This window comes from Gouania willdenowi, chromosome 12, assembly GCF_900634775.1.
Source record: "Gouania willdenowi chromosome 12, fGouWil2.1, whole genome shotgun sequence".
Classification (NCBI taxonomy): Eukaryota; Metazoa; Chordata; class Actinopteri; order Blenniiformes; family Gobiesocidae; genus Gouania; species Gouania willdenowi.
The window spans coordinates 5,564,847-5,589,370 of NC_041055.1; the positions used below are offsets into that span (position 1 = coordinate 5,564,847).

The following is a 24,524-nucleotide window of genomic DNA, read 5'->3' on the forward strand; positions in this document are numbered from 1 at the left end:
TAGATTAAAGGAAGCAACTCAGGAAAAGTGAAAATATCTTTATAACTTCTACGAGTACAAATAAAGTAACAAGAATTCAATAGTTTTTCATTATTTTTAACATTTTCTTGGTTCAAACCAAATATTTCCATTAATTTATCATCATTTTAACCTGAAGTTCATTCAAACTTCACTTTAAGTCTCAACAAAGCCACAAAATTTCAATCAATTTGTATCATTTTAAGTTATTTCCATCCTTTCTCTAAAGTGAAACCTTTAGATGAAAGGAAGTTTTTCTGAGTGTTTTTAAATATTTTTTTTTAAATTATTTTAAGTATTTGTGTGGTGTTAAACTTCTAAAGTGAAACCTTTAGAGAATTAAGACAATTCTGGAAAGTGGGAAACTTGTTCGCTGGCTGCAACTGTTGTGATGTTGCTCAGCAAAGAGGCCGATCTTAAAAAGTCTCTTTCTAAGACGACCTCTTCCTCAGCACCGCTTCTTCTCCTGCTGCGCGTGCTTCAACGTGACCTTTGACCTGCGGGAGCCGCAGGCCTCGGAGCTTCTCCTTCCTCTCCAAACCTCATCCGCACAAAGAATGAGGGTCGACGAGTCGCCCCTCGTGGCGTGCCCGACCTCGTTCACATAAAGAATGAGAGTCATCTTGGCACGGACGGGACAAGGGGCGACTATGACGGGCCGGGTGCCCCGCTCTGTGCGGGGCGGCGCCGTGATGCCTGGACCGGATCCTCCTCAGGAGTGTCCAGAAGAGCAGAAACTAATCATCCTTCACATCAGGATGAGGATTTCCACAGAAGAAACTTCAGCTTCAGAGCTAAGGTAAGGTAGCGTAGGCGGGGAGCCGCGTCAGCGCCCACCCCCGGGGAGGCTCACCTCAGGAAGCCAGTCGTTCTGGCGCCGCCTCTCCTCGCAGAACACATGCAGCTTCTCCAGAGCCGGCTCGTCCCAGGAGCCCTCAGATGGGTTCTGTTACAGAGAGGAGAGAGAGTCACACACATGGTCCACAAACCAGGAGTTGGACACACTTGTTCTAGCCCTATAAATGTATACGTGAGCACCTGAAACTGATTCACTGTCAACCTATGATAATCTGAGACACAAATCTTTGAAATAAGTGAAAAAACACAGGCCAAGTTTGAGATTCGTACCACAATGTGTGGAACATATACAATAATGCAAAAATAATCAATAACATAATGTTGACTACAAAAATTTGCTTGTAAATTTGTACAACAGAAGAACCAACCTAAAGTCTCAAAGGTTTGGGACCATTTCAGCTCAAACTTATGCTAAACACCTGAAGCAGAAATAACTATCTTGGTACAGTCACTGTGTTTTATGGCATTTCGAATCATTGTATATTATGTGCATTATATTAAGAATTGTATTTATTTTTTAATGAAAACTTTTGACCACTAGGGGACAATGCTCCCCACAAACTCTGTATGGTGAAAAATGCTGAATATAAAGCATCACAAAGATCAGAAATACTTCAATAACTTAACTGTCATTTACACATTTGTTGTGTTTTCTTTCTGCTGGTGTTTTTCTAATTTATGTATATATTCCTATGTCTGCTCTTACATTATGTTGCTGTAAATGTGAATTGTATTCTATTGTAGGGGACTCCCTGACTGACGCACCGTGATGAGGACGCAGTGCGCATCTTCCAGCTGCTCCGCTTTGTCTCCAACGATCTCAGCCAGTCGCTGCGTGTCGCTCACTCGGACGATGCTGATGTCGTTGTCGAAGCAGAAGGACTGGATGAGGGTGAAGTGGATCTGAAGAGCGATGTCGCACTCAAACTCCTCGTCCGTGGCCAGAACGCAGAAGGACACGCTGTCAGGGTCTCTGTGGACACAGCAGGAGGAGGATCTTTAACATCTGGATCACATAGAGTGAATAACAGCTGCTCAGCTTGGGGGCGCCAACCACTGTTTGATTTACAGGCGTTGGTTAAGGCTAGTCTGAGGTTTTTAGTCAGAGTTAAGAAAGTACACGAGACAGTAGATATTATCGCTTAATTAGCATGTTTGTGTGTTAGCATTAGCATGTTAGCCAATCTTAAATTTCAAAGTTTTAGATTTCACGTTGATGTATCATCACATCCTCTGGGTTTGGAGCAAAAGTGGTGAAAATGGTCATTATAGTAAACTTGAATAATAAAGGAATTACAGTTCTAAGTAACATTTTAAAAAATATCTTTAATTCATAAAATCAATTTAAGAAAAACAGGGCCATATGCTTGATGTATTTAATATAATCTTAAACTGAGAAAAAAAAAAAATCAATACCAAATTACTAGAAAAAAAACATACAATTACATAAATTAAATTCTAGAAAAATAAGACCATAGGCTGAAGGTATTTAATATAAACTTCAACTGTAAAAAACAAATAAAAGTAAAATTCCAAATAACACGGGAAGAAAAATAAAATTACATAAAATAAATTCTAGAAAAATAAGACGAGGCTTAACGCATTTTATATAAATTAGAACTGAGAAGGAACATTTTTTTTATAAATTATCAAATGACCAGAAAAAAACACAATTACATAAATTAAATTAAATTACTAGAAGATAAAAAGAACCAATAAACAAAACAAAAAATGACCAAGACTAACTAAAAATGTACCATAAAATATATTAAATGACAAGTAAATAACAAAATAAGACCAGATAATTATTTAAAATGGCCTAAAACGACAGAAAACTGCAGGAAATAGTATTAATGGGTAAACAATTTTAAAAAATGACCAACGAAAAAGATAAAATGACCAAAAATTCATTAAAAAATTGACTAAATCAACAAAAAAATTACATAATTACCAAAAACATGACATACATAAATTGCCATAAATAATCTTTACAATGTAAAGACAGAAACCAAGTGTTGTGTCTTTTTGTTGGTCTGCTGAGTGCTGTGTGTTGGGATGGAGATGTTTGCTGATATGTTATAGTAATAATGTATCTTTTACTCACTCTGTCATGATTTTGGCGCTCTCGTAAACGCCGACAGTGATTCGCTGTTCGCTCTGGGCGCTCAGCAGAGCTTCCTTCAGGGACTTTCCAGCAGATTTCATCCTTCCAACGGGTGTGTGTGTGTGTGTGTGAGACAGTCACAGTCCAGAGTATGTGTGTGTGATGCTGCAGGAGTCAGACGGTTTTTATACTCCACAGCCGGCACGTGTGGGCCCTCCCATTGGCTGAGGGCAGGACAATGGCGACCCCCGAGGACGCGTGCCTTTAGAGAAACTCTTAGAAAGTCTTTTTAAGATCAAAGGATCAAAGGAGGAACTCTCTGACCTTCACTTGGTTTCTTTTCCTAAAGTCATTCAACCATGGTTTCTGTTAAATGCTGAGATAAGTAAGAGCTGATGGCTTCCAACAGTAATCTAGCCTTTTTTGTTGCACCCGAATAGAAATAGAAGCATTTACATTTTTGTTTACTATGGTTTTTTTTTTTAGATCAAAAGTATTTGCAGTAAGGCGACTTATTCATATACGACTTACAGTCAAGAAATACACAAAGAAAGACAATATCATTCATAACCTAACACACATTGTTCTATATGCAGTGTGTCTGATTTGATTGAAGCTGGTGCTTTATTTTGAAAGGTTTCAGATCTCTGATTTGTGTATAAATATTTTCAGAATATAACTAATGATTAAATGAGACATGTGCTCCAGCAACCAATCACATGCATCCTTATTAAGCTGTTTGATGTCGACTCACAGTTTTTTGCCAATAAAGAAAAGTTTGGAATTCATTGTATTTTTACATTTTTTCATGTTAACATTTAAAAAACTATGTTGTCACAAATACGGATTGAGAAATAGAGCTTTATGGTTTGTCTTTTATGATGTATGGGCTGGTATTGGTGTATACGTGTATTGAATGTGCACAGATACAGATATATCAGATGGACCTTTAACACCATTAAACATCAAACCCAGATATAAAAAATTATTAAAATCTCTCAGTGTGGAGGTACATTTGTGTCTTTATCATTATTCAATCACAGAAAAAGTTGTTTCAATCTAAAAAAAAAAAAAAAACATTTTTAAGTGGAAAAAATTAACTCACAAAAACTGCTTTTCAATCAAAGAAAAAAAAAAGGTGTTTTTATGAAAATGAATATCTGACACCCAAAACACTGCTTTTGAACACTTTTTTCTATGACTCCAAAACAGTTTTTTGATTGATGTAAAAAAAAAAAAAATATATATATATATATATATAATGTTTCACTAATAATACAGTCTACATACCAAAATAATCACTTTAATCAACACAATTATTTTAAATCAACTAATAACTCACCTGAAAAACAAAACAAAACAAAAATAAAAATAAAAAGTGCAGTATTCTCTCTCTTTTTTAAAAAATACTACTTTTGGTGTTTATTTTTTTATTTTCTTTAATTGAAAATGTTTTTTTTATGGAAGCCCATTCCCACCAGTAAAAAAAACAACAACAAACAAACAAAAAGCCTAGAAGTAAAATAAAAAAAAATCTAAGTGAATCGGAAAGGTTTTTATTCACCAAGTACAGTTTACAAACAGTACAAGGAATTTTACTTTGTAATTGGTTTGAATAACAGAAAAAAAACAAAAATAAAAGATTTTTATTTTATTTTTTTTTACTGGCAGGAATGGGATTACATTGTTTTTTGATTGGAGTGACTTTCTTTTTTATTTTAATCAAAAATTACTATTTTTTTATTAAAACAGTTTTCTGTGTTTGTTATTGTCTCAGCTCAGAAAGTTGTGTCAAATATTTGTAACAGCACTAGTCAGAGTAGAGGGAGTAAAACAAGCCTCCATTCATAAAGTTACAATGTTTACAACAACAACAACAAGGCAAATGTCACGCACCGATTTGTAGTTTGGACGGTGGCACGCGACACGTCACGCCACGTTGGTGCGTCGTGCCGTAAAGTCGCTCCACACTCTGGGCGCGTGGCATCTGGAGATAAGGGCTTTATTGCTTTGTGCGCGCGTGACCCCGTCTGTCCCTGGGGGGGAGGGGGGAGGGGACAAAGGAAGTCACGTAGCACCTGCTGAGCTTTCATTCATTCATCCTGAGCCACATCATCTCTATCTAATCTCAGACTTCTATCTTTACATTTCAGGAGCGCGGTCCACGTCTATCTTTAACTCGTGCACTTCTTTCTCGCAGCAGATGTGCGCGCGTGCACTCAAACAAACAGAGCTTTTAGCACCAACACCTGTCGCGCTCCGCGTGCACCACGACAGATGTGCTGCAGCAACAAAGGATCCGATCGATGTGCACGGAGGGAGGGAGGGAGGGGGGCATGCAAGAGGATCCCCCTAAAAATAGACCACAATTACTCACATCATTCACAGCAAACTGCGGACACCAGCTGACGATTCTCAGATCAGGTAGTGCCAGTGTCTGGAGGAGTACGGAAGAGGATTAGGGCCAATTTTAATGGAGAAAATCATTTTGGGGAAATCAAGAATAAAGTCGGAATGTCGAGATTAAAGTTGAAATTTTGAGAATAAAGTAGAAATGTTGATGTTAGAGTTGAAATTTCGAGATTAAAGTCGAAATATCAAGAATAAAGTCAAAATGTTGCAATTGAAGTTGAAATGTCGAGAATAAATTTGAAATTTTGAGAATAAAGTAAAAATGTTGATATTAAAGTTGAAATGTTGATATGAAAGTTGAAATTTCAAGAATAAAGTCGAAATGTCAAGAATAAAGTTCAAATTTAATGTTGAGATTTAAGTCAAAAACACCAGAATGAAGTAAAAATTTCAAAAATAAACTCAAAATACAATATCGTGATAAAAGTCGATGGTTTGCTAAAAAAAAAAGTTAAATCTGCAGATTGAGAAGAATTTTGATGGAGAAAAATAATTTTGGAGAAATCAAGAATTGAGTTAAAATGTCGAGATTAAAGTGGAAATTTCAAAAACAAACTCAAAACACAAAATCGTGATAAAAGTTGAAGGTTTGCTAATAAAGTCAAATCTACGGAAGCTGACTAGGGCCAATTCACCAAATGTGACAACGCTGCATTTATGAGCTAAAAGAGAAAAACATCTTTGTTATTAAACCCAACTTCGAAGTATAGTTTAACGCATTCATCGATACACAATATTTTGTAGATTTGACTTTATTAGCAAACCTTCAACTTTTATCGCAATATAGTATTTTGAGTTCATTTTAGAAAAATTCCTCTTTCATCTCATTTTTTTCAACTCAAAACTGGCCCTAATTTGTTTCCGTATTTTTTTCCCGTGATGGAACAAAACAGCGTTTGAAGGTTTTTTTGTTTTTATTTGTAGTTATTTTTATAGCAGTTGCTCCTCCTTGTTTTTTAGACACATTGTAAAGTTTGTGCCACATGGACGTTCTCTTTCACGGTTTAATTGAATCCAAACTCAGACAACAGAGTGAATGCGGAGACTCGCAGACAAAGGACGGCGCGCCCTGAGGTCGGAGTTGACCCTGCTTTTAGGAGTGGGGGCGGGTGGGTGAGGGTGGGGGTCCCGGTCCCCCCTCATTGCGACAGTTCTCCATCTGCCGCTCTGCTTTCTGCGGAACAATAGCGTTCACCGCCCACCTGTGTCTCTTTACGCAGCAGTGGCAGCAGGCCGGGCCTGATGCTGAACTGGATGGTGGGATTGTGATGCAGATTAAAGGCACACAAACGTTTAGAGATTCTACAACAGATTTATCGCTCACCCACTCACCGCGCACAATGAGGAGAAATGGCAGTAAAAGTTATGGAACGACACGCGCTTTGCGTGCGTAAAAGTAGCAGGAGGTGATGCTGTGAGATGAAGCACAAAGTGAATTCCTTAGAAAATAAAAAAATAAATACAAGATGACAATGTGCAGAACATGTGCACAAATATTCAAGCTGAAAGTAAATCCAGTTCAGGATGTTTTTAAAGAAAATTCTGTATTGTCATTGTTGGGATGTAGAACAACAAAACAATCAGATTTGTTTAAGCAGGAGAAAATAAAATCAGATTGATTAAAAATAAAGGCAGTGAATAAATATTAAATATGAAGTAAACACTGAAACTTATTAAGGTTGCTGGGACTATGCCAGTTGTGGATAAAGACGTAGGACTGGTTCGTTTGGTGTGCTTATATATATCACATATGCCAAACTCGTGGCCCGGGGGCCAAATCTGGCCCTTTGGAGCACCCAATTTGGAGAAAATAAAAATGACAGAGAAAACATGAATCATTGTGTAAATGAAACTCAACAATATTTGCAGGCCTACACAGTTTTCCTGGTACTTATATCGCATGATTGCAGTCATGTTTAATAATCAACTGTTGAAAAAACTCAAAATTCCTACAAAATCCTTCAATTTTCTTCAAATTATTACATAATATTCTCCTTAATTTAATAAAAATTGGTCACAAAATATTGGAAATTTGAAGTGAAATTCCTGTTGGGACTGATGTCTGTCAATTATTGCTTGGGTATTGTCGGTTTCTTACATATTTAGTATTTTATGAATAAGTAGAAGTGCAAACTAGGTCACAATAATGTTGAACTCGTTTTCCCTCATAAAATCTGTGGCCCTCTTAAAAATCAAACTGCTCCATATTTGGCCCCTGAACTAAAATGAGTTTGACATTTATACCATAAATAAAAGAATTGACGGGACAAGCTCCCCGGTGGAGTGAAGCTTTTATTTTTAGAGCTCCCCCTGCTGACTGGCTGCAGTATAGGTCATAAACCCCGCCTCCTCAGTGATAACAGATGGGATGTGGGTCAAACTGTAAAGTTAAAATACTCGTCACGTAATTTTTTTTAGAAACCTAAACTCTGCTGTGATCATTAGTTATTATCAATTGTGTTCATGTGCTCATTTTTCTGTGAAGTTTGTTTTAAATAAATTATTTGAGGTTGAAAAACGTGATTTTCCGTCATATATGACGATGATTGACAGCTGTGGATCTCGCGTATAGTTCTTTTTGTGAATAGCAGTTACGTCGTGAAGGAAAGCCCATTTTTTTGAGCTGTTAAAATCAGTTGTTCTACAGTTAACTGTTCTGACGGTAGAATTTCCAGCGGAAAAGGTACTTGTGTTTTTGGTGTAGCTGGGCTGCGTAAGTTATCAGGGCAGTACGCTAAATGGGCGGGGTATGTTACCAGAGCTCCTCCCACCAAACCCTACTGCGCAAACTCTGGAACCAAAATTGCAAGATGGACGTGCCCCAAAGTGCCGTATTTTGTCTTCAAGAACGCTGAGTGGGAGCATCTACAGTGCACGCCCACTGGTTTATACAGCCAGTTTCTGAAAGGCGTAAGAGGGAGATTTTCCACCAGTGTTTTGAAAACAGAGCCTGATGGGACTCAAACCCACAACCACTGAATCACTTCCCATGCCTAGTAGTTCAATGCGCTATCCATTGCGCGCCGAGAGCCTGCAACCAAACATTCAAACATCTGCTACTGACTCAAGGCTAAAAGGTCTGTCATATCTTTAATTGTGTAAAACTCAAGAAAAAATCTCCACATAGAGTGCGTAACTCATGCAAAAGTGACTAGACACTGATTTATCAATAAAACTAATCTTCTGTTGTGCATCAGCTATTAACCCCCTGCAGAGATGAAACACAGCCATGCGTAAAAGTTTTGCGGTGCGTAAAAGCGCACCTGGACAACAGTTTCAACCGTTGTAATAAACTCCAACAACTCTTCGTCTAAAAGTAAATAAACACTTTGGTCGCCAGCTGATGGCCACGTGGTCAGTGTGGGTCAGTAAGTGCAGATTGTGCAGCACGGACCATCGCTCTGGCACGCGCTGGACATTTGCATTTGTATGGGTTGGAAAGGGGTGAAAAAAAAGAGTCACACAATGGGGAGGTTTTATAGTCCACAGATGGCACCAAGCACCTGCCCTCCCCCTGCTGCTGCTGCTGCTGCTGCGGATCGGGGGGGGGGTCACACTTTCTCTGGGTGGATCCAACACTGAGTGCAAACTGGGACAGAATGAAGGAAATGCTTGTATTTTATAACATTTGATTTTTTGAGTTTTAAGCTAAACAAAAAAAAAAAAACATTCTGCAATTATAATAAATTTTATTTAGAAACCAGCGCCTTCCAGGTCACCCATGGTCACTTTACAATGCATAGCATAAAAACCACTATACAAACTAGTCTAAAACAGTATAAAAACCACAACAATAATGCAAAACAAATGTAGTTAACTCAGTGCGCATGCATGTAGCAGCAAAGTGCACGCACTTGTGCAGTTTGAGTCATTGTTGAAGATGTTTTGCGCCTGAAATCAAACTTTCAAACAGTAAAAGTGATGCAGAAGTTTGGCAACCATGTGTGCGCGCATGTGTGTGTGTGTGTGTGTTTGGTAGGGAGCGGGGGGGGCTGGGTGTGTGTGTTTGGCTCAGTGACCCCCATCAATCTGCCACGAGCCGGAGTGCGACAATAGGATTATCATACCAATACAGCCTCTGGTCGCAGCCAATCAGAGCGCAGCGCTTTCACTGCGCCGCACGAGCCGCGGGCTATAAAAGCTGCACGCGGCGCGTCCCTCCACACTCCTACTCCTGCTACTTCTTTTGGGATTTAGCTCCAAACTCTGTGAAAGCTCTTCATCTCTGAGGAATACCTGCCTGTCATCATGACTCTGGAGGAGATCCTGATCCACAAACCGGCGGAAAGCACCGGACAAGCCCTGGAGGACGTCCTGCAGTCCGCTAAAGACAACCAGACCCTCACCGTGGGCGTGTACGAGAGCGCAAAAGTCATGAATGGGTAAGTTTTCATTCCCACTGTTGAATGAGTGCGTGATGTGATTGTGAGTGGAATCTGACCGTGTTCCTCCTCCTGCTGTGTCCACAGAGACCCTGACAGCGTGTCCTTCTGCGTTCTGGCCACGGACGAGGAGTTTGAGTGCGACATCGCTCTTCAGATCCACTTCACCCTCATCCAGTCCTTCTGCTTCGACAACGACATCAGCATCGTCCGAGTGAGCGACACGCAGCGACTGGCTGAGATCGTTGGAGACAAAGCGGAGCAGCTGGAAGACGCGCACTGCGTCCTCATCACGGTGCGTCAGTCAGGGAGTCCCCTACAATAGAATACAATTCACATTTACAGCAACATAATATAAGAGCTGACATAGGAATATATACATAAATTAGAAAAACACCAGCAGAAAGAAAACACAACAAATGTGTAAATGACAGTTAAGTTATTGAAGTATTTCTGATCTTTGTGATGCTTTATATTCAGCATTTTTCACCATACAGAGTTTGTGGGGAGCATTGTCCCCTAGTGGTCAAAAGTTTTCATTAAATACAATTCTTAATATAATGCACATAATATACAATGATTCGAAATGCCATAAAACACAGTGACTGTACCAAGATAGTTATTTCTGCCTCAGGTGTTTAGCATAAGTTTGAGCTGAAATGGTCCCAAACCTTTGAGACTTTAGGTTGGTTCTTCTGTTGTACAAATTTACAAGCAATTTTTTGTAGTCAACATTATGTTATTGATTATTTTTGCATTATTGTATATGTTCCACACATTGTGGTACGAATCTCAAACTTGGCCTGTGTTTTTTCACTTATTTCAAAGATTTGTGTCTCAGATTATCATAGGTTGACAGTGAATCAGTTTCAGGTGCTCACGTATACATTTATAGAGCTAGAACAAGTGTGTCCAACTCCTGGTTTGTGGACCATGTGTGTGACTCTCTCTCCTCTCTGTAACAGAACCCATCTGAGGGCTCCTGGGACGAGCCGGCTCTGGAGAAGCTGCATGTGTTCTGCGAGGAGAGGCGGCGCCAGAACGACTGGCTTCCTGAGGTCAGCCTCCCCGGGGGTGGGCGCTGACGCGGCTCCCCGCCTACGCTACCTTACCTTAGCTCTGAAGCTGAAGTTTCTTCTGTGGAAATCCTCATCCTGATGTGAAGGATGATTAGTTTCTGCTCTTCTGGACACTCCTGAGGAGGATCCGGTCCAGGCATCACGGCGCCGCCCCGCACAGAGCGGGGCACCCGGCCCGTCATAGTCGCCCCTTGTCCCGTCCGTGCCAAGATGACTCTCATTCTTTATGTGAACGAGGTCGGGCACGCCACGAGGGGCGACTCGTCGACCCTCATTCTTTGTGCGGATGAGGTTTGGAGAGGAAGGAGAAGCTCCGAGGCCTGCGGCTCCCGCAGGTCAAAGGTCACGTTGAAGCACGCGCAGCAGGAGAAGAAGCGGTGCTGAGGAAGAGGTCGTCTTAGAAAGAGACTTTTTAAGATCGGCCTCTTTGCTGAGCAACATCACAACAGTTGCAGCCAGCGAACAAGTTTCCCACTTTCCAGAATTGTCTTAATTCTCTAAAGGTTTCACTTTAGAAGTTTAACACCACACAAATACTTAAAATAATTAAAAAAAAAATATTTAAAAACACTCAGAATAACTTCCTTTCATCTAAAGGTTTCACTTTAGAGAAAGGATGGAAATAACTTAAAATGATACAAATTGATTGAAATTTTGTGGCTTTGTTGACACTTAAAGTGAAATTTGAATGAATTTCAGGTTAAAATGATGATAAATTAATGGAAATATTTGGTTTGAACCAAGAAAATGTAAAATATATTGAAAAACTGTTGAATTTGTGTTACTTTATTTGTACTTGTAGAAGTTATAAAGATATTTTCGCTTTTCCTGAGTTGCTTCCTTTAATCTAAAGATTTCACTTTAGAGAGAAATGATTGACTTTGTGCAAAATGATAAAGAAATAATTGAAATCTTGTGACTGTTGACATTAAAGTGAAGTTTGAATGAACTTCACGGTAAAATTGATGGAAATATATGGTTTGAATTAAGAAAATGTTTAAAATGATGAAAAACGATTGAATTCCTGTTATTTTAATTGTACTTGTAGAAGTTATAAAGACGTTTTCACTTTTCCTTAGTTGCTTCCTTTAATCTAAAGGTTCGACTTTGTGCAAAATGATTAAAATCTTACTTTGTTGCCACTGGAGACAAACAAATTTATATTTTTCCAACACTTTTGTACAAATTTTGAATAAAAAGTGAGAAAACAAAAGATGTCCTGCTGTGTGTTGTATGTCTGGAAGGGTCAGAGGAGTGGGCGGGGCTAAATGAAACCAACAAAAGTGTTAGATTTGCATGTGAGGTGCACACAGGCCTCTCATCTGCATGTGTATGGTTTAGTGGGACAATGGTGCAGCTGCTCACAGCGGCCCAGCACAGAGCGGCCATTGTTGGGCTCTGCAGATGTCTGCCACGCTGAGCCATCTGCCGCTTGTGTTGGGGGTCACACAGGGTCAGAGGGATGAGGGAGGGGTCCTACATATCATCTGGTGTCCTACCAGCTGCTGGTGTGTAGTGTGAGCGAGCAAAAACAAATCCTGCACAAAGTAATGGTGAGATAGCAAGGACGGAAAGTTGTGCACCAGTAACGACAAATTTTACACAAACTAGTAAAGTTACTCTAGTTGTTCAAACCTGAAAAGCAGGGGTGGACTGCGACAAAAATTCAGCCATGGCAAATTCAGCCCACTACATTATCAGCTCTTATTTGTTATTTTTGTAACTTCTTTTGTCCCATTTCAAAACATTTGGACACTTTTTTGCCACTATATACCGCTTTTTTCCTATTATTTGTTCCTTTTTGCAAGTTATTTTTGACACTTATCTTTTTCTTTAATTTTTCTTGACCCCTTTTCATCCAAATAAGCCAACAAAGAAAGCACTTGTTTCCTTTTCATCCTACATTTTGCCTCTTTTTGTTCCGCATTTTTGCACTTTTTTCACTACCGTTTGCAACACTTTTCCTTTACATACCACCTGCTTCCTCTTTGTATCGTCCACTTTGGTTACTTTTCACTCTTTCCATGTTTTTTGCCACTCTTGGCCACCTGTTAACATGTCTGCCTCCACTTGCTTGTCAAAAAAAAAAAAAACGTAACAGACTTGACCGGCCCACTTTGGGTCGACAGCCGGCCCACCGAGATGATGTTCAATATTTTATTACACACAAGGTTTATCTACTTGGAGTCCATATATTTTTAAAGATCCACATTTCACTCTGTGATTAAATAATCAGTGTATTATGCACTGTAGTGAACAGGGTGGATGTTGCATCAAGAGATTTACATTAACTTCCTGTTGTATAAAGTTGGTCACTTGTTGCGGCCTAACAAACAAAAACCCATCACGTTTGCATTTAATAACAATATTTATTGAAAAGGCACTTTGAATAAAAATCAGGTATACAAAACATAAATAATAATAATATACTGTACATCAGGCTTGATATGAGTGAACAAGTAACATTTAATTATATTTATATAAATATAGGGTGTAAGTTGTTTCTGTAGTTTTAAAAATAGCTTTATTTATTCTTTAACAAAATTGATTCCTATTAACATGATTAAAAACTTTTTTACAGTTTAAAGTTTTTACTTTAGAGTCAAAGACTCATAAATCAGTCGTGCGTTCTTGGAGTTTCTGCTTGGAAATTAATCAAGACGAATATTTGGCAAATGAAAAATGAAAAATAATAAAATGGAGAAACAACAACAACAAGCTAAAGAAAACATAACAATAGTTAAATTTCCATAAACACAGATGTTTCGTGTATCTATGAAATGAAACGTATTTACTGTTCAGACTGACGTCATCATAAAGCATCGTGTGATTTAAACTACTGACATCATGACTTTGTTCCCTTTGTGTTGTTTTACTGATTTATAAATGATTGCAATTCATTAATAAAATTGAAAAAACAAAAAACCTTATGAAATCACGCAGAGCTTGGAGGTGTGTCTGAGGCCCCTGTAGGCACGGAGCCCCTCCCTCTTGGGGTCCCGGACCATCCCGCGGACCACCGGCGTGCTGTCGAAGCCCCTGTGTTTGAGCCTCCGGTGCAGCAGGATGCGGTACACGCCCGTTAGCGGGCTGCGGCTGTCCTGCAGCTGGTTGCTCCTCAGGTGCTCGGCGGTGAAGCCCAGCTGCTCCAGGGACCTCAGCACCTCCTCGTCTTCCTGCTTTAAGTCCATCAGGCTCTGCAGGCGCTGCATGGGCTCGGGCGGCAGCAGCGACCACGGGAACTCCACCGGTAGCAGCCAATCGCAGCCCAGCATCTGATCCATGGCATAGCGCTCATTGGGGGCCACCTTCAGGATGCCCCGGATCAGTCTCTGGCAGGGGCCGGGCACCCAGGGCGGGACGCTGTAGGCGCCGCCCATGATGCAGCGCCGCAGCTTTCCCATGGTCTCGGCGCGGAACGGCATGCTGCCAGTGACCATAAAGAAGAGCAGCACGCCCATGGCCCACACGTCCACCAGGGGGCCGGCGTAGGACTCGTCCCTGAACAGCTCAGGGGCCGCATACGGCGGGGAGCCGCAGAACGTGTCCAGCATCATGTTGCGGTTGGAAAGCTGCGTGCTGAAGCCAAAGTCGGCCACTTTCACACAGCCGCTGCAGGTGAACAGGATGTTCTCGGCCTTCAGGTCACGGTGGATGATGTTCAGGTTGTGCTGCACCAACAAAAACACAACGTTTGTTTTTATTTAGAGCCGGGCAACAAATAAAGTCTGCTCAATCACAGAATCAAACCTGATTAACTACAAGGTTTTTTCTGTAATAAAAACAAAAACAAAAAAAAAAAACTTTTTCTACCTGGATTTAGGTTGTGTTTTTTTAGTGATGCACCGAAATTTCGGCCACTGAAAATTTTCGGACAAAAATGGCCAAACAGGATGTTGTGATAGATGTGCGTACTTGTCTGGAAACAGGCTGTATTTCAATACATCAGAGCACTAAAGCGTTTTCTGAGGGGAGTTGATGGAGCACGCAACTGTGATTTATGTTTCTGTGTCACTTTCTGGCTTGACGTGTGGCTGCGCATCAGCAGTAGAATCTGGTTTCAGAGTCTGTCAGCGCACATTTCACAGAGATCCTCTTTACTACATCACGACTGTACCTTGTCCGTGTTATAAAGATCTTTACTTGGATGGTATTAAAAGAGCACGCACAAAAAGTTATCCACGCTGCAATCATAGCACACAGAGCTGTGTGCGTCTTGAATAATTAATAAAGTTATGAATCTGATTTTCATCAAGAACTTCAATGCACTTTGTGTTTTAATGAGAGAACATATTTAATTTGAGTCTTTTTCAACAGCTCAGTCAGTTATAAGCCTGTACAATAAGATGTATGACTGGGGTCAAGTTAAAGATTTTATTTTTTTTATTTTATGTATTTATAATGCACAGTGTAAGCTGCATTATTTACTTGGGAAAAAAAAGATGTTAAAGGTTAAAAATGCCACTTTTTTAAAACTTTTTACAGTTTGTTTTCATCTCCACTGTCAACACTCTATAGTAACATTGTCGGAAAAATTTGGTGCATTGCATTGTGGGATGTGGAGTCTCGTTTTTTTTTGTTTTTCACTTCATTGTTACTGTGATTTCTTTCCTAGTGATGAATAAATAGTATCATAGTGACTCCATTTTTGTTCTAGTTTGTTCCCGGTATTCCCCATATCACCACCTCACATTCAATTTCACCCAGATTCTTTCTGTGTAAACCCCAAAAATAAACATCCTTCATTTTTTTGCTGCAGCTTTCAGTGAAAACACCAGAAATTTGTTGGGAAGTCACTTTGGCAGAGTTTTTAGAGGGAAACAAGAAATCACAGGAAGAATGGTGTAAAAACACTTCTATGCATCCATCTAAGGGATTTAACATCCCACAATGCAATGCAGGAAACGTTTCCGACAATGTCAATACGAGAGTGAACATTGGAGCCTCAAATTCAACATTTTACATTTTATTTGAATTATTTTAGCTTTAATTTGAGGTGCATTGTTGAGATGTACAGTGTTCAGGGTGAATCATGAGGATCCATTCCTATTGCACTCACCATGTATTTAACGGCAGAGAGGATCTGAGCGAAGGTGACCTTGCTGGTGTTGTCTGAGAGCTTCCCCTCGTTGCAGATGCGGTTGTGGAGGTCTCCCCCCCCTGCGTACTCCAGCACCAGGTAGAGGCGGCTGGGCGTCTCCACCACCTCGTACAGACGCACCACGTTGGGGTGCTGTAGCAACTCCATGCTGCTGATCTCCTTGGAGAGCAGACGCTGTGCCTGAGCATCCATCCTGGTTCTGTCCAGAATCTTCAGGGCCACTTTGTCTGCGGGAGAGGAACAGATGTCAGAAATATGGAAGTGATCACAGGGAGCAGAGTGAAAACGCAGAATCACGATAAAAAACGGAAAAAGCAATCGCAAACGTTTATTGGTCTTCATTCAAAATCAGGCCCAAATAATCCCAGCACGTTTCAGGACAAAATCACACATTTACACGCTATTTTTCCTTGGAAAACGGGTGACTGAATTTCTAGCAACAAGTGTAGCAAATAAATGAGGGTAAAATTTTCACACGGCTGTGTAGGATTTTGTGCAAAATGAAATCGAAATATCTTTACGACACAGACTAAACCAGTGGTTCCCAACCTTTTTCTCGTCGTGACCCCATTTTCTTATCACACATTTCTGGCAACCCCAGAGCTCAAATATCTTTATGCTGCATTTTATTTGAGCTATAGATTTAAATTTTGAAAAGTATAGAATACAGTTGTTTGAAATTGTGTGGTGTTTTAATTTGAACGTTTTTTTTTTAAAATTATTTAATCTGAGCTTTCTGCCTCCTCTTGCATTGTATTTAAATCTATTTCTGTGAAATTCTGTCTTGTTTTTTAATTCTGCAAAATAGATAAACTTAAAAAAAAAAAAATTTACAATAAAAAAAATAAAAACAATTTTATCATATTTACATTTTATTTTACTTACATATGTTAACTGAATAAATAAATAAATAATAAAAATAAAATAGGTAGCGAAACACCCAAAATTTGACCACCAAAAATGTTCATCCGAAAATGGACCAAAAGTGCATTCTCTGTTTTTGACCCAAACACTTTTTTTACTGAAACAACGTGGCCAAAACAAGACGTTGTGATGACCCGACAACACTGCGGTCAGTGAGCGCCGTCGAGATACGGACATGGTGCGCAGCGGCCGTATTTTAACACGTTTAAGCCCTAAAGTTACTTCTAAGCAGAGGTTGATGGACAGAAAACAATGAAAAGTTCACTCTCAGTGCGATATGTCTGTGTGTCACTTCCATTGCTGTAACTCCGTGAAGCTTCTGCTTCAACGCCTAAAGTGCCTTCAAACGACGCATCAGAAGCAAATATTTGGCTTCAGAATCAGTCAGCGCACGTTTCACTGACTTCTATTTAGATCCTCTGGACTTCATCGCAACTGTACTTGATCTGCGTTTGAAGAAGCAGATCAGAGACAGTGAGAGACTGTCAGAAACGGACCACAGTGATGAAGAAGAGAAGCTGCTTTTCATCAACAACTTAAATGCACTTTGTGTTTTGATGAAAAAACATGTATATTATTTGTTAATGAACGCATGAGTGAGGTCAAGTTAAACATTTTATTTTGTTCTATATTGTGCATTGTTGGAATGTCAGTGTTAAATAAATATTTCAATATTTTTTAATTGATTTACTCTTTGAAGTATTAATATTAATTCATACAATTGCAATGTTTTAATTTTTGTGAAGTTAGTACCGCATTTTCCGGGCTATTGAACGCACTGCTGTATTGGCTGCATTCCAATATTATATCAATTTTACAAGAAAAATGCACATAAAGGCCGCTTCGTGAAATAGGCTGTACCCTATTGGCTGATGAGGGTGCCTGTCAAATGACTCGGCCAATCAGAACGGGCAGGTAGGCGGGTTGCTGTAGTCTAGTTAACGGAGGTTTCCGTGTATTCTGATTAGTTTCAACAGACGAGTTTCCATCCCCCCACATAAAGTCTCCTCCTAACTGCCCAGTAAAACAAATATTCAAAAGATACGACTTCTGCTGTCATCAATTAGCATTATTGATTTTATGTGTTTCAGTATTCAGGCCAATATATTTCATTTCAGTGCATCGTTAGTTTTAGGCCCATAACACAAATTCCCATAAAATTTTACCTGTAAAAAAACAGAACATTCTTTTAATGTATTTCAATGTGTTCTTGTGTGATTTCAGTGTAACCATCCCCTGAAGCATATAAATATAAATTAGCAGTAATTTACTCTATTTAGCATTTTTAGTATGATTTTGGAGAGTTTACTATCCAGTAAAGCCATAAAAATAGGGAAAAACAATGAAACAAAAAATCAAGGTTTAATATCTGAGAACTTTAAACTTTCACTCGTCGCATTCATTAATGAGCCATGACACCAACCTTTAGTCAGAGCATGAAAAGCCATTTTGACCCTGGAGAAGGTCCCGCTGCCGATCTCGCCACGCACTTTGTAGAAGCCGACCCTGCGGCCGATGATGAGCTCCTTGATGGTCTTCTCGTTCTTGCACATGTCCGTGGTGAGCTTCTGCAGCGGGGTGAGCTGCAGCAGGGAGTCCGGCTCCTCGTCCTCGGGTCCCGCCTCCGAGCTGTCCGTCAGACTGTACAGGCTGTGGTGGATCTTGGTGCTCGTCACCTTGTACTGACTCCCAGGCATGTTCGCTGTAGGCTGAGGAAAACAGAATCATTAGAAACTGGACAACACCACCATCGAGTTCTTTCCCTCTTTCAGCCTCTGATATGGAGACGAACGACGAAATAAAGGTCCCAGAGACCAGGGACCCCCACTGTAACTGAAGGTGGTCGAACACAGACATGAACATTGAAGAACAGTGATGTGGAAACAGGGCCATCTATAAGGAGGAATAAAGGGGAGAGATTTATGGGGTCCATCCATAAAGTCAGCAAAATGATGGTCCATTGTTCTATGAATCTGTGATAACCACATTTATTTATTTATCTGAATAATATCCACTGTTATCCAGGAAGTTTATTATTATTTGGGCCATAGTATATAGTCATCTTAAAGATGTAAATCCTTGTTTTAATCAGAAATAAAATTGGTTAAAAGTGACCAGAAATTGTGGAAAAGGTGGTGAAATGGGTTTTTTAAAAAAAAAACTGAAATTGGTTAAAAGTTTAAATTTAGTGGCCAAAAACACAGAAAAAGTGGTAAAAAAAAAAAAGTTCAGTGTCAATATTGGCTTAAAAGTGGCAAAAAACTGGCAAATAATAGGCATGACCAAACGTGAATGTGGTTAAATTGGCAAAAATAAGCATTAAATATGATGAAAAGAGGTTAAAGGTGACAATAATGGGTCAACATATGCAACATTAGGTGGAAATGGTTTATAAGTGCTGAAAATGTCTTGAAAGTGGAAAAAAAAAAGAATGTAGCAAAAATGCATTAAAAGGAGCCAAAATATGGCAAGAAAAAGTGATGAAAATAAGTTAAAATATGGCAAGTTTAGTGGAGTTGCAGAAAAAGGCTAAAAATAAGCAAAAATGAACTCAAAAAGTTTCTTGAACTCACGACCCCAAATGGGTTCCTGACCCCAAGGATGGAAATCACTGACTTAGAGGGTCACATAATAATAATAATACATCCATTTTATATCATGGTGGTAAACTACTATTATAGCCACAGCTGCCCTGGGGCAGACTGATGCAGGTGAGGTTGCCATAGTGCGCCATCGGCCACACCGACCACCACCAACACTCACTCACACAAACTCTACATTCATACTAGACAATGTGGATGAAGTGCCTTGCCCAAGGACACAATGACAGATAACACTGGAGCGACTGTCCCCCAGTATGGCACCTGGAATTCTCAGTGGTCTCCACTACTAACCAGGCCCAGACCTGCTTAGCTTGCGAGATCTAACGGGATCAGCCAATGACAGGCTGGTATGGACACATGTTGCTATTGTACACAAAATCAACTCTTCATAAATGATTGAGATGTGATTTTTTTCTTTTGTTTTCATCACCCAGTACGGCGTGCTATTGTTAAATACCTGGAGCTGCTATTCCTGTTCTTTCTACTGGTCGCACTGGTTTTAGTAAGCGTAACAGTTATTAGCCTGGAATCCAATCTAATCTCCTTGTATTATTCATACAGGCAATTTTTCCTACAAAAAGTAAGGAAGTGGGTGTGGCTTTGCTCGGCTAAGTTATTATAACAAAACCAATACCAGGAACCGAACAGCAAATAACAGCGAAACATAACTGATGTACATAAATGTTTGGTATTTTATGTTATTTTGAACAGTGTTAACACTGTTCCCTAAAAGCTCCGCCTCCTGCTGTAGTTTGCATTCTCAGGATATCCGCAGATGAAGAAATGTTTTCAAATGTCATCAATTTTTTTTTTAGATCTAGACAAGTTGTTTTAATCATACCATAAAATACAACATGGTGAATGTTATGAATGCACGTTTTCATGTTGATCATTTACTTGTGTTTTTATGATATGAATTTATTTTGTTGGAGTTTTGTACATGTTTTTCTCATTTTGTGTTTTTGGAGTCTTATGTATTTTTGTTGTCCTTTTGTGTGCTTTTCTGTCCTTTTGTGTGTTGTTGGAGTTATTTTGTGTCTTTAATTTAGGGACTGCACAAAATTAGACCGAGGGCAACAAGTTGCCAAAGTCTGCATTTAAACTCTCAAAGCTCAAACATTTAAGATCCTTTAAAGAGCCATATCCCTCATGCAGTTTACACACATCACAAATACACAAAACAATTTACAATCACAATCATTTCAAAGAATTAATGATTTTCAATGAATGAAAAACTCACCAAGTTTTCTGATCAATCCTGTGAATCAAATTCCTGCAGTAACATCCATTGCTCCTAAAGTTCTTATTTCAGCTCAGGGCGAGCAGAAAAAGTCCTCGTCGATGTAAAAAGCCAGTGATCATGGTGATGAAGCTGCGTATGATGAAAAGTTCAGCAACGTGAAAGCATCCCTCATCAGACCCAAAGGATTAGGAGGGTGTAATGAACCCTAATCCCTCTTCAAATTAGGCTCAACTCCATCCATTTAATGATCATCATTGACCATGACACGTTTGTTTAGGGTCAAATGAGGCCTAAAAGATACACCAGCAGAAGAAGGTGCTAAAGTGTTTTCATCTGTAGGGAAATATGATCATCAGGTTGGTCTCACTGTCTGAGGGAAATCAGATGTTGCTGAGGTTGATCTCCAAGCTTTCGTGAAGGTGAAAGGTTATGCAACAGTGTTACTCAATGTTCCCAGAGAGATTAGCGTTTAGAGGCGGCCTGTACAGCACAGATAAAGAGATTAGAAGGTCAACACCTCAGCAGGCACTGCGTCGTCTTCATTCGGGTGTCTGGTCCCTATGAGCAGCAGCAGCAGCAGAGGAGAACCAGAGAACCATCTGTGCTCAGTTTCTGCTCTTATCTCATAAAAATACACACAAGAACATCGGCGTTAGTTTCAGCTGGTTCATTTTGAAATTATGAACTGTTCTGGATGATTGACAGCATGCACAAGTTGGTGCTGTGCGACGCGCAGAAAATTTTATACCAAGATATAGGCAGATTTATATCCCAATATAGTATTTCTATTTATAGAAATAAATATCCCAAAATAAATGGTACTTCTCTAAGAATTTTCTCAATTAAAAAGGGCCAAATACCAACAATAATGGCCACTGCCATCGTTTAAAACCGTACCTGTAGTGAATTTTACTCGCAAGCTCCATCAAAGATCACATATAAAAGGAGAGGTTTCGTTATGTTATATTTTTAGGCTGGGCTACCGGACTCAAAACACCACTCACTTTGTTGTTGTTCTTCTTGTTACGTACACTAGTTAAAATCGCTGCTACTCTGTTATTCGTGAACTGATCGAGCTGAAATTTGGTAAGTATAATCCATGGATGTGTACGCATCCACGCTCTGAGCCCAATTTTCGATTTCAGGGGCAACAAAAGAATAAAAAACGAAAGTCGATCTCTCATTTATTTGCGAATCAAATATTATATTGGTTGGTGGTACAGAATCATTGGCACGTACCAATATAGAAATGGGACCCATTACCCTGTACGTGTCGTACGGGGTGCCAGATGGTTCCCCATTTTTTAAATGACTACTCCTCCGTTAGTTCTTGTTAGATCAGAATGCAGTTTGGTATGAATACTCTATGACGAATATGATGAAATGCTCTGATCCCTTTTAAAAAAAAAAAATGAGTCCTGGGGGCCTACCCCCCATTTCCGGTAATTTCCAAAAGTGTGATATCGCTTCAAATGTAATTCAACGTAAATTACGAATATCTCTCGCACAATTCGATTAGGGGCCCACACCCCTTTTTTCCGCAATTTTCATTAGTCATTTTCTCATTTATTTGTGAGTCAAATATTGCGACAGTTGGTGGTACCAAATCATTGACCCATACCAATATATGAATGGGGCCCATTACTCCGTATGTGCCATGTGGGCCCCATTTTTCAAATGACTACTTCTCCCTTAATGCTCATGGAACCGGGCTGTAATTTGACATGGATATTCTCTAAACGGATCTCAAGAGCCTCTCGGAGACCATTTTTTTTTTACTTGGTGGAACCCAGTAATTTGACTGAATTCTCCGGAACGTGGGAAGTGCTATCCGGCGCAGAGACGTTGCGCGGGCCTGGCCGTAGTTCATCCAAACTTGTTTTAAAAGTTCTTCAAGAGCAGCAGGAAATAAATTAACACTTCCATTTGTGAGGCATGTTTGCCGCTATTTTTCTTGAGTCATATTGGCTGTAGTGAGACAGTTTGTAACCAGACTAATTGATGAATCCGGTCGCTCCAGGGGACCCAATCTGGCCGAAATAAGCGTTTCACCTCCACATACCACCGTGTCCATTTCCAGCATCTTTGTCGCGCTAAACATGCCTGGCCGGTGGTTGACAGTAGGCGTGGCTTCAGTAGCTAATGGTGACTACACAAGGCGGACCTACTTCAGTCACATGGACTGGGACCAGCTTGCTTCTCTAATGGTACAGTAAACTAGTATCTCTGGATGACATTAACGTGCTACTGTAAAGTAGCAGTGTTGCTGTGAGTAGATTAGCCTGCTTCATGATATTGTAGCAACAGAGTGGGACCAAGACCAAACACATTCAATTAGCGATATAAACAACAGAGGGTTATATTGTACGGTAGACCGTTTTTATATCGCACTACAATATATATATATCGTTATATCGCACAGCATTATGCACAACCAAGCTGTTTTTAAATGTTTTAGGTATGTTGGTTGCCATGGTAGCGTAGACTTCCTGTTTACAGATGTCTTCCTTGTTCAGCTGAAGGCATGTTTACAGTCTATCTGTAGCAAATGGCTATCCCAGGGTTTGTTGGATATGGCAAACTCCATACTATACACTAGGGCTGGGCGATATGAACCAAAACTCATATCTATATAATTTCTCCAAATGGCGATACAATAAAAACCATGATAATTTTAATTAAAATGAAGTCTGACCAGAAATACTATTCAAGGATAAATTTGCTGATGAAAAATGCCACACAGGCAGATTTAATAAACTGTTGCACAATATGTGCCACTTTTGTCTTTTTCTCCTAAAAGAGACAGCATGTGTGAGTGAGTTCTGTAGTGTGGCTGGTTTGGGGGTAAATCTGAGTTGGGATACACTGTGCCTTCCATGCTGTTCTGAGAAGTAGCAAAAGTAGGGACTAATAAAACAAGTATTTAATACAAAAGATGCCAAAATAAAAAACTCGATATATCGCCCTATAAGAATGATTAGGATGATGACCGTTCCCACGGAAGTATACTTCCAAGTTTCCCAAGATGCATTTGGAACCTACAACAACAAAAACCTGGAACACACTGAGACTAAATATTTCTGTTGATTCTCCAGATTTGAAAGTACTGAAAACATTTTAAGTGAGAAAGTAACTAAGTAGAATATCAACATGTGCTCATTTGATCCATAAACCCTGGGTATAGAGATTTCATTCTAACATTTCAGAGATTTTCGGAAACCCTCCATTGTGCTACTGACAAAACTTTCGATTAACTTCAAAACAAGAGCACTATTTATAAAAGCATTAAAAAATAAGAGATGCTTTTGTTTTGAAAAGGGGATGTTTGATTTTTAGATTGAAGCCGGTACCAGGACGATTTTAAGTTCCGCTCAATGCATCATGGGGCAGTTAAGTATGACTAGTGTGAAAACACATTTTAAGGAATCTGGTGTACATTGATTTAAGAACAACAATTTCAATTAATCAAATTAGATTTATTTCCTTATCACTTTAAAATTCTTACCCTGAATTTTGCTGAATTCATTCAGAACTTTAATATTTATTTCTATCTAAATCCCATTAAGGATTTCTATAACTTTATAACTTTCCCTGTTATTTCTCTCTCTCTCTTTGGTGTGAGAGCTTTTATATCTTTTGATCCAACAGAAAACGTGTAGAATTCCTTGAATGAGGTCAGCTTTACCAGCTCTGAGGTCCATCCAGACGCGTGCAGCACCTCATCCACTCTCCCTCCACCTGCAGATACTCAATTGGATTACAGCCTAAGATGCGACCGCAGCATATGTTAGCATGTGCTC

The 24,524-nt window shown here is 39.6% G+C and overlaps 3 protein-coding genes across 4 annotated transcripts; 1 reads left to right on the plus strand and 2 right to left on the minus strand.

The window, feature by feature from the left end:
• Positions 1–321: 321 nt before the first annotated feature.
• Positions 322–3,980, minus strand: LOC114473298 (growth arrest and DNA damage-inducible protein GADD45 gamma-like). Its single transcript, XM_028462833.1, has 3 exons — positions 2,981–3,980; positions 1,642–1,849; positions 322–964 (listed from the first exon to the last, which is right to left on the minus strand). The coding sequence occupies exons 1-3, from the start codon at positions 3,079–3,081 to the stop codon at positions 845–847; spliced, it is 429 nt and encodes a 142-aa protein (XP_028318634.1). The 5' UTR covers positions 3,082–3,980; the 3' UTR covers positions 322–844.
• A 5,552-nt stretch (positions 3,981–9,532) lies between these two features.
• LOC114473287 (growth arrest and DNA damage-inducible protein GADD45 gamma-like) lies at positions 9,533–11,598 on the plus strand. The gene is made up of 3 exons (XM_028462815.1): positions 9,533–9,774; positions 9,862–10,069; positions 10,740–11,598. Exons 1-3 carry the CDS (start codon positions 9,641–9,643, stop codon positions 10,857–10,859), a joined length of 462 nt encoding a protein of 153 aa, XP_028318616.1. The 5' UTR covers positions 9,533–9,640; the 3' UTR covers positions 10,860–11,598.
• Positions 11,599–13,256: 1,658 nt separating this feature from the next.
• Positions 13,257–24,468, minus strand: nim1kb (NIM1 serine/threonine protein kinase). Of its 2 annotated transcripts, none has more exons than XM_028463525.1 (5): positions 24,410–24,468; positions 20,722–21,204; positions 18,302–18,587; positions 15,913–16,181; positions 13,257–14,524 (listed from the first exon to the last, which is right to left on the minus strand). In XM_028463525.1, the coding sequence occupies exons 3-5, from the start codon at positions 18,573–18,575 to the stop codon at positions 13,781–13,783; spliced, it is 1,287 nt and encodes a 428-aa protein (XP_028319326.1). In that variant the 5' UTR covers positions 18,576–18,587; positions 20,722–21,204; positions 24,410–24,468; the 3' UTR covers positions 13,257–13,780. The 2 variants fall into 2 exon arrangements, with proteins under 2 accessions (XP_028319326.1, XP_028319324.1); XM_028463523.1 differs by having other exon boundaries at positions 20,722–21,341; positions 24,410–24,457.
• Between the last annotated feature and the right edge of the window lie 56 nt (positions 24,469–24,524).

Bases quoted from the DNA above. Each gene is read 5' to 3' on its own strand.
- LOC114473298 (XM_028462833.1), bottom strand. From the start codon at position 3,081: ATGAAATCTGCTGGAAAGTCCCTGAAGGAAGCTCTGCTGAGCGCCCAG. The intron at 1,850-2,980 runs GTGAGTAAAAGA...CTGTGTCCACAG, and splicing joins AGCGCCAAAATCATGACAGA to AGACCCTGACAGCGTGTCCT. The intron at 965-1,641 runs GTGCGTCAGTCA...TCTCTGTAACAG, and splicing joins CGCACTGCGTCCTCATCACG to AACCCATCTGAGGGCTCCTG.
- LOC114473287 (XM_028462815.1), top strand. From the start codon at position 9,641: ATGACTCTGGAGGAGATCCTGATCCACAAACCGGCGGAAAGCACCGGA. The intron at 9,775-9,861 runs GTAAGTTTTCAT...CTGTGTCCACAG, and splicing joins AGCGCAAAAGTCATGAATGG to AGACCCTGACAGCGTGTCCT. The intron at 10,070-10,739 runs GTGCGTCAGTCA...TCTCTGTAACAG, and splicing joins CGCACTGCGTCCTCATCACG to AACCCATCTGAGGGCTCCTG.
- nim1kb (XM_028463525.1), bottom strand. From the start codon at position 18,575: ATGCCTGGGAGTCAGTACAAGGTGACGAGCACCAAGATCCACCACAGC. The intron at 16,182-18,301 runs GTTGGTGTCATG...CCTCTCCCGCAG, and splicing joins TTTTCATGCTCTGACTAAAG to ACAAAGTGGCCCTGAAGATT. The intron at 14,525-15,912 runs GTGAGTGCAATA...TTGTTGGTGCAG, and splicing joins TCTCTGCCGTTAAATACATG to CACAACCTGAACATCATCCA.